The sequence below is a fragment of the Protopterus annectens genome, chromosome 14.part0 (genome assembly GCF_019279795.1).
Source record: "Protopterus annectens isolate FY-2018-M chromosome 14.part0, PAN1.0, whole genome shotgun sequence".
NCBI lineage: Eukaryota > Metazoa > Chordata > Ceratodontiformes > Protopteridae > Protopterus > Protopterus annectens.
The window spans coordinates 480190553-480200751 of NC_056748.1; the positions used below are offsets into that span (position 1 = coordinate 480190553).

The 10199-nt window shown below is 40.7% G+C and overlaps 1 protein-coding gene across 1 annotated transcript; it reads right to left on the minus strand.

Annotated features, from left to right (window-relative positions):
- Positions 1-938: 938 nt before the first annotated feature.
- On the minus strand, positions 939-7105 carry PGAM1 (phosphoglycerate mutase 1). Its single transcript, XM_044056238.1, has 4 exons — positions 6824-7105; positions 4552-4826; positions 3572-3752; positions 939-1509 (listed from the first exon to the last, which is right to left on the minus strand). The coding sequence occupies exons 1-4, from the start codon at positions 6963-6965 to the stop codon at positions 1340-1342; spliced, it is 768 nt and encodes a 255-aa protein (XP_043912173.1). The 5' UTR covers positions 6966-7105; the 3' UTR covers positions 939-1339.
- Between the last annotated feature and the right edge of the window lie 3094 nt (positions 7106-10199).

Sequence of the window (10199 nt, forward strand, 5' to 3'; positions counted from 1 at the left end):
AAAGGCCAACAATGAACTGTTACAGTAGGCTTTACCTAGAGACCATACCAGGTATCAGGTGACAAGTTTAAGGAAAATGCAAATCTGATCATGGACTGTCTAGATATGCATGATACGAGTGCAGTCTAAGAGTACACTAGGCAACCAAGCCTCCAACTCGACACTAGTGGCATTAGTGTTAGTCATGTAACAGACATGGGTTAGCCAAGGCCATTAAGTAGACAATTACTGCAGCAATCCCTTTAGCTTGTACAACTTGGAAGTGTTCACATCCCTGCATTTTGCCAGTTAGGGAGCCACACCATCTCGGGACAGTTACCCGGTAAAACTCCAGAAGTGTCAAGTGCTCTGGTTAAGCCCCCCCCACACTCCCTTTTTGTACATTTTGAAGTTAGTGTTCCAGCAACAGAGTCCAGAGCTCTCCCCTCCATACAAATTGAGGGATTTGCATTACCCAAATGCAGTCTTACCAGGGCATATCCACTGGTTTATTAGATCCATAGCAACTAACTGCCTCCAACAGCACAATCCTAGAAGTCTTCCCTAGAGACTCACTAGGTTTTGCAAGCAGGTATTCAACTGTACTGAGGCACCAATACAGTAAGCAAGGTAATTGTGGTGCACACCAGGTTAATATTTACTTCCTTTCAGGCCAGGCAGATCATTTGCCATTATGCCCTTCCCCAGGCACTTGCCCCCCCCCCAATGCCTTTGGTTCCTGGCCTTCCGTAAAGGCTTGAGCAATGCTTAGCACATACCACCTTCAAGATAAGCATCCATATCCCTGGAGCTTTGCTGCTTGTGCTACCCAATTGAACTGGTTGCTAGTCTTAAATCTATGCTAGTGATTAAACCTTAAGTGACATGTGCCCATTTAATACTGGGGTTAAATCCCTCAAAAACATCCCCCCATGATCACACACTGCTGACACCAAAAATCATTGCACATTAATCCTTTAATGACAAAGCAATTACAGTATGAGCAACATTTTTTTGTTCTGACAAGTTCAGCACTACAGAACTTGTATGGTATCACTCAAGCAGGTTCAGAAGCTTGGATTCAAGTCAAACAAACCTTAAATAAGTTACAGTATATGATCAAAGTGCCACACATTCAGCCAAAAGTTGTAAACAAATTGATTCCTTTACAGTATTGAGGATCCATCAAACCTAGTTGTGCCCTTAGAAGTAGGCCAAGCAGCTTCAGTCAAAACTTTAAATATGGACCCATTAAGATACTTATCCAGGAAAGTTTAAAAACTGAAGCCCAACCATATCTGTAACCACCATTTAAGAGGTGTTAAAGATGCACTTGTTACAATGTAGTTCTGGACAAGTTTTATTTCTTTGCTTTTCCCTGAGCAGCAACTGCCTCCATAGCCTTGCGGACAGTTTCCTCATCACCAAGGAACTGCATTGGTTTGATGGGCTTCAAGTTCTCATCCAGTTCATACAATATGGGAACTCCTGTAGGCAAGTTCACTTCCATGATTGCTTCGTCAGTCATGTCTGTTGAGAAAATGACAAGTGTTAGTAGGTTTGTGGATCAATTCCTGAATCAGTTTGCAACTAGACTAAGAGTTACTGGGAGGTCCACAATCACCCTTTTTACCCAGCATTAGGTAAATTCCCATTCCAATATCACTAGTATTAGAATACAGATGCCATCTAAAACACAGTATAGGCAATTACAACAGAAATCCAAACCCTGCAGACCACATTTAGATTTGAAGTGTTACATCATAGTACTCAGAAGGCAGTGTCTGGACCAATGCCAGGCCCAAGTCCAAAATCCCTGGCCAGCAATAAGCAGGAGTCACTCCCCCTTGAAAAACCTTAGACAATACTGAGTCTATGGAGATAGTCTTTCCGCAGACTAAATCAACAATACCGAGTACCACCATATTGGCATGCCAAAACTGGCCACACTAACTTGGCTTCCTGCAGCAGATCTACCAGTACAGATAGTGATCATAGCTTTAGGAAAAGGAACATTTGGCATTTGATCCATGATTTTGGCACAAGCCTTACTGCACAGCCACATTTGTGGGGTGGGGGGCAGAATTAAATGGCTGCTACTAGCTTACAATATTCAAAAGGAGCACCTTTGTTACTTCAGAAGCAGATTCAAGACCTGTCCCAGCACGGACCTCTTGGAATCCCACTGGTGAAGTAGGCATACCATTGGGTGATATAGGGGATTTATTCAGTTTTAGCTAGGAGTTTGAGATAGGGTCACAACTAGGTTGAGGTTTTACAATAATCTGTGTTGAGGTTTTACAACTAGGTCAGGGTTGTGGTTTTACAGTAATCTGTGATATTTTCAAAAAGGTCACATCAGGTTACACATGATCTGCCCCAACCGATACAAATTGAAAAGTTTGTAGGTTCTTTACATCCTTTCATGAGAAGCTGTCTGGGTATAGAGAAGGTCCTCCCTTAAGCATGGGGGAGGGGAAAACATTGCTGTTCACTTGGTACAAAAACTACCAAATGAGGCTTAAAATGCTGGGTTGTTTCAAGTCACATCCAGAAACACCCCACAGTATTTAGTGCATTAGGAATTGGACAGTTGAAACTCAAATGTTTTAGGAGTTGAAGACTTGTGCAGTGGTTGTACCAAGTCATTTACTCAGTGGGCAAGGGGTTTTATATTGCATGTGAACAAATACAAAGTTGCATGGAGCCTACAGCTTTTAGGGGGATGCTACCCTGCAGTATGCAGAGTCACAGTAGGGGTACTTATGGTTATAAGGATCAGTACTTAATGCAAAGCCTAGACGGCCTCTGAGGCTAGATTTATGCACTTGTGTACTTTCAGAATGCTATTCTAGAAATGTCATACAACTGTCTATTAGGGCACATTAGAGAAACCAGATCTTGATGGCAGACATTTTCTAGAAAGTTGTGGGCTTGAGGGTGGGCATTGCAAAACAGAGGGTCCATTTTATACTACAAATGGAAGCAGGTTTAACTGAAGTCATTAGATCAAGAGACCCTCAAAAGATCTATGAATCAATAAAACTAGATTAGGGAATGTGAAATAGGCTTAAGGACTGCTGCATAGCACCACCCCCATTTCAGACATGGCACAACTTAACATTAAGTTTTAAATTTAAGAAAATACTGGCACTAGATTAGTATAGAAAACCTCACCCAAGGAGCCCAAGTTTTCCCCAAGCACAGGATTAGCACGCTTTCAAAATAAGTGCTCAAGTGCATCACAAATTCCCTAGGGCAGATAGCCTAGGTTCTAGTATGAACCTATGAACATGGGTGGCAAGTTAGTGCAACAAGTGAACTTTAGCAAAACAAGATCTCACTAAAGATGCTGGATACCCACACAGTAGTCACCTTTCAAATGCACCTTGCACAGGGAATACAAGACCCCCCCCCCCCTTTTAGGGCTAACAGAGCCTCCACCTTGCAACTTGGCACTGTGTAAGTGATGTAATCCATCACTTGATCAGTGCTGCATTAACAGTAAAGTCTGAATCAGAAAGGATGAATGCTAGCAGCTAAAGCATTTACAACTAGAGGAAAAAACACAAACACACACTTCCACTCTTACCTTCAAGGTGTTTGACAATACCTCGCAAGCTATTGCCATGAGCTGCTATCAATACTCTTTGACCTTTCTTTATCTCTGGTGCAATCTCATCATTCCAGAAAGGCAGAGCTCGAGCAATTGTATCCTTCAAGCTCTCACAAGATGGCAATTCATCCTCTGTCAAGTCTACATAACGTCGATCCTGGGGTAAAAGGGAAGGTGTCAAATAAGCAGCTTGCAGTATATAATATATAGCAGTTACAAATCCATAAGGCAATGTTTCCTACAAGAATGTGCCATTTACCCTCAGATATGAGGGGATTAGAAGAGCTTTCCACTAGTGGGACCTTAACATAAGCTTGTCACCAAGTAACCAACAGTAACAGAGCCATAAACAGGCAAGCACTGGACTAATTCAGGTCTACATCAGTAGGAAGCATAAAGTCTAAATGAATGTACAAGGGGCTACACTACTAAGTTAATACATGAAGAAAATTTCAGAAACATGCAGGCAACACTATTTAGAAGCAGTTTAAACCACAGCTAGTGACTAGCTCAGTCTTGACAGTTTAAGTCAAGCCGCTTCTGCACTAGCTATGCTGCTGTACTCCCAATAACTGCCCACTGGTGCCCAATTGGTGACTGAACATTTAAGTTCTGGGGTTCAGTCTTAGACTTGGAGCTGTGAGTTACATAACTGATGGTACTTTCCCCATTACACCATTTTGCAAATGAAAGCGATTTGAGTGTTAAAGGAAACAAGTCATAAGACTGAGGCTATAGCTTAACCTTCTACAGAAGATAACAATCCCAGCAGTTCAAGCTACACCCACAAGCTATTCTTTAGCCCACAGATTAGTTGGGGCACAGAATGTGGCACCTGCATGAAGTACAGCCACTGAAAAAAAAAACTTGGTGCCTATCCCATTTACAAAAAAGCAGGAATTAGTAATTTTATTGCAGCAAGTTAATTAGCAAACAAGTGAATATCCCTCACACACCTTACTGATAATACGATAATATGGATGGTCTTCATCCATTGTTGGGGGAGGAATGTCAAAGGAACGTCTCCAGATCTTGACCTGCTCTTCACCATGCTTAGCAGCAGTTTCAGATTTATTGAGTCCAGTAAGGCCACCATAGTGTCGCTCATTCAGGCGCCATGTTCTTATTACTGGTAGCCACATTTGATCGATACCATCAAGCACAATCCACAGAGTACGAATTGCCCTTTTCAACACAGAGGTGTAGCATACATCAAATTTGTAGCCTGCATCTGCAAAAAAGTAGACAGCACATTAAAACATTTTCCCTATAAACAGAATAAACTACCCACACAAGTTATGTTTTAGTTTATTCTGCAGCACAGAAACTTTACCAGAACACTATGTAAATCTTTGCAATTTCAAAAGCACCTTCTGGCCAGAAGGAGAGGGGTTTAAGGGAGAAATCTGCTATAGCAACTTTTGCCTAGGCATACACTTCCAGGATCAAGTTTCCTGAACATGCATAGCATTTGCCTAAAGAACTGCACCTACCAGCAGTTTTGTACATTTAACTGTTGCCTAGACCAAGTTTAATAGCCTGTACAACCACTTCTGTAGAAGTGTCGACCAAGCCCCTTAAAATACAGGTAATGCCATGCATACACAGTGATGGCAAACCAATACACATGTCAAATGTGATGCATCACAACATTGGGTGACAGTGTTAAAAACCCAAGTTACCTGCATACATAGAAATGCAATGAGTTCCATATTTTCAGTTCAAATTAAAGTTATTACAAGTAGATTAATTTTGTTCCACTACAAATCCAACTATCAGTGGGCATATAGTTCCATCACAAAACGGTTTTGTTACAATAGTCAAATGGTTTCTCATGTGTGTGTGTGACATGGCAGCAGAGCCACAGGCATTTTCCAAACTTGACATGCTGAGCCCAAAAGGTTCATCAACAGTGAACAGATCTTTATGGAATGGATTAGTATACAGCCTTTAACAGGGCAAGTCCACTGGACAATGAGCCTTTTCAGATAAGGCTGGTTAAGGGACTTGCTCAGAATCATACAAAAAGCAAATTAAAGGTGGAAAGAAATAACCTCCTGCACTCCACTCACAGGAAGCATCTCAAGGGAAAACTTTATCCCCTCTACAGCACCTTAATCCAGAAATACTAGTCTGTATAGTTCAGCCACCAAGTCGCACTAGCCAACATCTACTTTAGATAATATTCAGAGCATCACTGTGCCCCCAAGAAGTCCCCACCAGCAGGTGTGGGGGTAACCAGCTTTTTTGGCAATGGCACTCAGCTATTAATGCCCGCTATCAGAAGGCAGCACTTGCCACAAAATGTATAAGGGACAGTCTACTACTTCAAGAGTGACAAGTCTGACCTAGACTAAAGCAGCTCTTGGCAGACCTCAGCCCGGTTTACTCCAGAAAAAAGTGAAAACATGAGACTGACTCCCATCCATCTTAAGCTTACTCGAGTCGGTCTACTATTGGTTCTACACCACAGGTAAGCCACGTGCTTACTAGGAACAGAGAAGTACCATATCCTCCGCTGCTGCAGAACAGCATTTTTTTTCCACCCGGTTTTGCCAACCCCCCCCCCCCCTCCCGTGGCAAAACTGCATGCGAGGGTATCAATACTTCATCGTACTTTTAAATGTCTCAATTACGTGTTAGCATCCAGCTTTAATACTGCAGTTACTACTTGTTTTTTCTTTGGGGGGGGGGGGGGGGTCTTAAGAGAAAAGAGTAAGTATCGCCACTACAGGGCCTCAAACTTTTAATACAATCAGCCAATACTTATCACCGTTTAACTAGGTGAGTGACCTTGAAAACAGTGGCACTTAATGCTCTGTGCGTGGAAGGTTGGATTCTCTCAGCATTTAGATGAGGACTTTTATCACTGAAAGAAAATTTCGACAATAACCAGCCTAAAAAGGGTTCAGACTCTTCCTGAACTCTACGGCGGTTAACCAAACGTATTTGGCGAGCACAAATAACCCCTCGCCTTAAAACTACAAGTTTAACAAGGCTTCAGGTCCCCGTCCCCCCGATGCATCCCAACTTTGGGAGGTACTAACCCAGTTAATGACACAAGACGATCGTAAGCCTGGCTTTGTATTCCAATCCCAGCGTACTTTTCAGCTTTTCTTTTGCATAACCTGCATCACAAATAAAATTATCAGACATCAAAATTTCAACAGCCACACCATGTGTTGTTAGTGACTAACCCGAGACACTAAATGAATCACCATGTAGTACCTTTAAGAGCTTGCGCCCCCATTTTCGCTTCTTTCATGCCGGTATCACTAAGGTCGGCATCAAACCAACCACAGAATCGATTTTCCTGATTCCAAGTGCTTTCTCCATGACGAATAAGGACCAATTTATAAGTGGCTGCCATAGCGACCTCCCGAAAAACTGCAAAATGACAGACTGAAAAAGCTGCTAACACCAGAAAAGCTTTCTCAAGCAAGGATGATACTGCGGATATACGCGAACACACCCAAAGGACAAAATGCCCTACCGTACTAAACGCTGTTCACGGGCACTCAATTTTATAGGAGGATTGAACTGCGTCATTTTTTAATCGCATGCGCACTTAGGTTAACGTGCATACGTTTTGTGCAGAAAGCACGTTTCTTTGCAAATTATGTTTTCTATTGACGAGTTTATTAAACGGGATTAAGAAGTAGCACGTCTCCAGGAAACGGGGATTGTATTATGCGTTTTAAAAAGCGTACAGAGCAAAACTGTCATAGCAATGGCATAGATCCTGCAAAATATGCACTGAACATTTTTCAAATTTTAAGTCATATTTATATTTTTGTGTCGTGAAGTTGGGAGAATTCTAAGTTATTTAAACTAGTTAATTATAGACTTCTAGCTCCACGCTCATGTCAGGCACTTCTGTAAAGCATCCCTGTAGCGTTACAATTGTGACAGTCACTGGCTTTCAAAACGTATAGTATACGTTTAGGTTCAGAAGACAATGACTTTATTTTACAACATAATACATTAAAAAGTCGCACAGATCAACATTGCTAATAATAGTAACTTTGACTGAGAAGTCAAATACAAACTATTTAAATCTGCCCAGAGGTGGAAATCACACCGTAATACCCGCTTTATGATAAAAGATGACTAGTGTTAAGGGCAATGAAGTTGAGGGTAAGGGTAATCTAGCGGAAACCGATCACGTAGTTCGCAACTTTCACATACTTCTCAAACTCTTAGCACAATAAATCTGGGCAGAGCCTAAAATAATTATTTTATTTATGTATGTAATTGTTTTACATTTGTTTACCGGGAGTGTCATTTTCAGTGGAGGTCTGAGGAGAAAAAAATCCACATACAAGAAAATGCCAAAAATACGAAAATTACAAAATGCCAGTAAATACAAAAAACAGTAATGCAAATAATTAAAATAATTACAGACTGCAAAAATACAATAGGAGTAGTACTGGATGCAAAAACACTAGGCAGATTAATGTTGTGTGTAGGGTGATAATGTCTTACGGTATAAAAGAGAGAAAATAGAAATGTAATAAATTAAGAGTAATTCAGAAATATATAGATGCGTCGGATGCGTCTTTACACAGTTAGATATAGTATTCATAAAGTCATGTAATAAGCAGATAGAATCTTGGGAGGCAGCAGTTTTGTTTGGTAGGATACTAGCAGCCCGCAGAAAATAAGACAAAAAGGATGATTAGATCTTGAGATCTAGGTAGGGAAGAAAGCTTGGAGGGATTTACATGTAGTAAGCTGATAGGCAATAAATCCTAGATGGATTTAGTGATAGAAGGTTGACAGGAGATCAAAGCAGTGCTAGTAGGGTAAGGAGAGAGGGGATGGAGGGTTATCCAGAGGAAGTACAGGAGCAGAGCCAGTTTTTGCTGAAGTACTCAGAGGAGTAGTTTGAATTTGTGCGTGTTAGTGGTATTCAGAATTTGCTAAGGGATAGCATTCCAGATTTTGGATATTTTGTGTGAATATAGATATTCTCCAAAGGTATTAGCTTTTGAGGCTTTAAATAACAATTTTGTAGAGGATCTTAGAGTTCGGTTGTTGGTTGTACTAAGTTTGGAGTGCTGGGCAATTTCTGGGTTGTAATACAATGGAGTGGGCAACAGTTAGTTGGTTTATGTTGAATAGGTGGGTAGTTCAATCCAGTTTAGCTCCTGTAAAGTAGAGCAGTGGTGAGTGCTATTGAGATGAGTAAGGGCAAATCTGGCTATTTTGTTATGCCAGGCCTCTAATTTGGTTGTCTGATTTTCTAAGGTTAGTAAAGATGGGCGAGGCTTATATTAGGGTGGTGAGTAGATGTGTTCTGGCTATGGCATGTCCGATGGTATTGGTGAGAAATGGTTTAGCTCTGTAGAGAGACCCTAGTTTGATGTGCACTTTTGTAATGGTTAAAGCCAGATGTTTATCAAATTTAAGTGAGTTATCAATTGTTACACTAAGAAGTTTTGTGTATTCAATGGGTTCTATTCTGGCTTTGTCAGAGGAGTAGATAGTAAAGGGGGGTTGTTTCCTTGAAGTATGCTTTTAGTAAAGACCATTAGTTTTGTTTTGTTTAGGTTAAGTATTAGTTGGTAGTCTGAGAGAAACTTTTCAATGTCTAGAAAGGACCTTTGTGTTGTTTTAAGGAGTATGGAGAGGCATGGGGCTGAACAGATGAGGGATGTATCATCTGCATATTGTATAATGGTAGCTTTGCTAGTAGCAGTAAATAGTTTATTTGTAAATATAGAGAAGATAGTGATGCGAGGACTGACCCTTGAGGGCCACCTGCAGAAACAGGTAGTAGGGGAGAGAGTGAGTTTATCCACTTGACTGCTTACTGGCAATTAGTTAAGTAATTGTGGAATCAGGTTAAGGCTGGATGGAATAGATTTAGGAATGCTAGATCAGTTAGTAGTTTTTGGTGGTTTCCATTGTTGAAAGCTTTTGACAAGTTGAGGAAAATGTATGAAACAAATTAACCATAATTTCTGAGTTGGTTGATGGTATTGGTAAAGCTAACTAGCGCTGTTGGGGTGCTTTGCTTAGGTCGAAAGTCATGTTGGCAGTTTAAGAGGAGGCTAGGGATAAACACCCCCAAATACAGGCAGATTATAAATGTTGCTGTTACAAATTTAGAAAGTTGTGTTAGCGTGCATTTTCTGAAGGCTATGAAGTGTGAAATGCAAACGTCTGTTACTGTTTACAAATTGCAGCCCTCAATGGTTTGGCAGCATACCTCTCAACCTCTTAGCATAAAAAATATTTACAAAATCAAAAATAATGGGGACAAAGCCCCCAAAATAGGGATTCATTTTAAATATTATTCTCCTAGACTTGGAAAGTTGTTACAATAAAAGGTCTTGTGTTACCTTGTATTTTCTAAAGGATATGGAATCTGAAACTCAAATGCATGCCATTATTTAGTGAGTTCAGTCCTCACTGATTTGCTACAAAAATCCAGAAAACCATACATTTTATGAGGAACTGACAAAAAATATGAAGAAAACATCTGGACATGCTGTGAAAATCTGGACAGTTGAGAGACATGTAGGAAAACCACAAATTTAAAGGAACAGACCAAAAATATGAGGCAAAAATCTGGACAGTTGAGAGTTATGAATTTCCA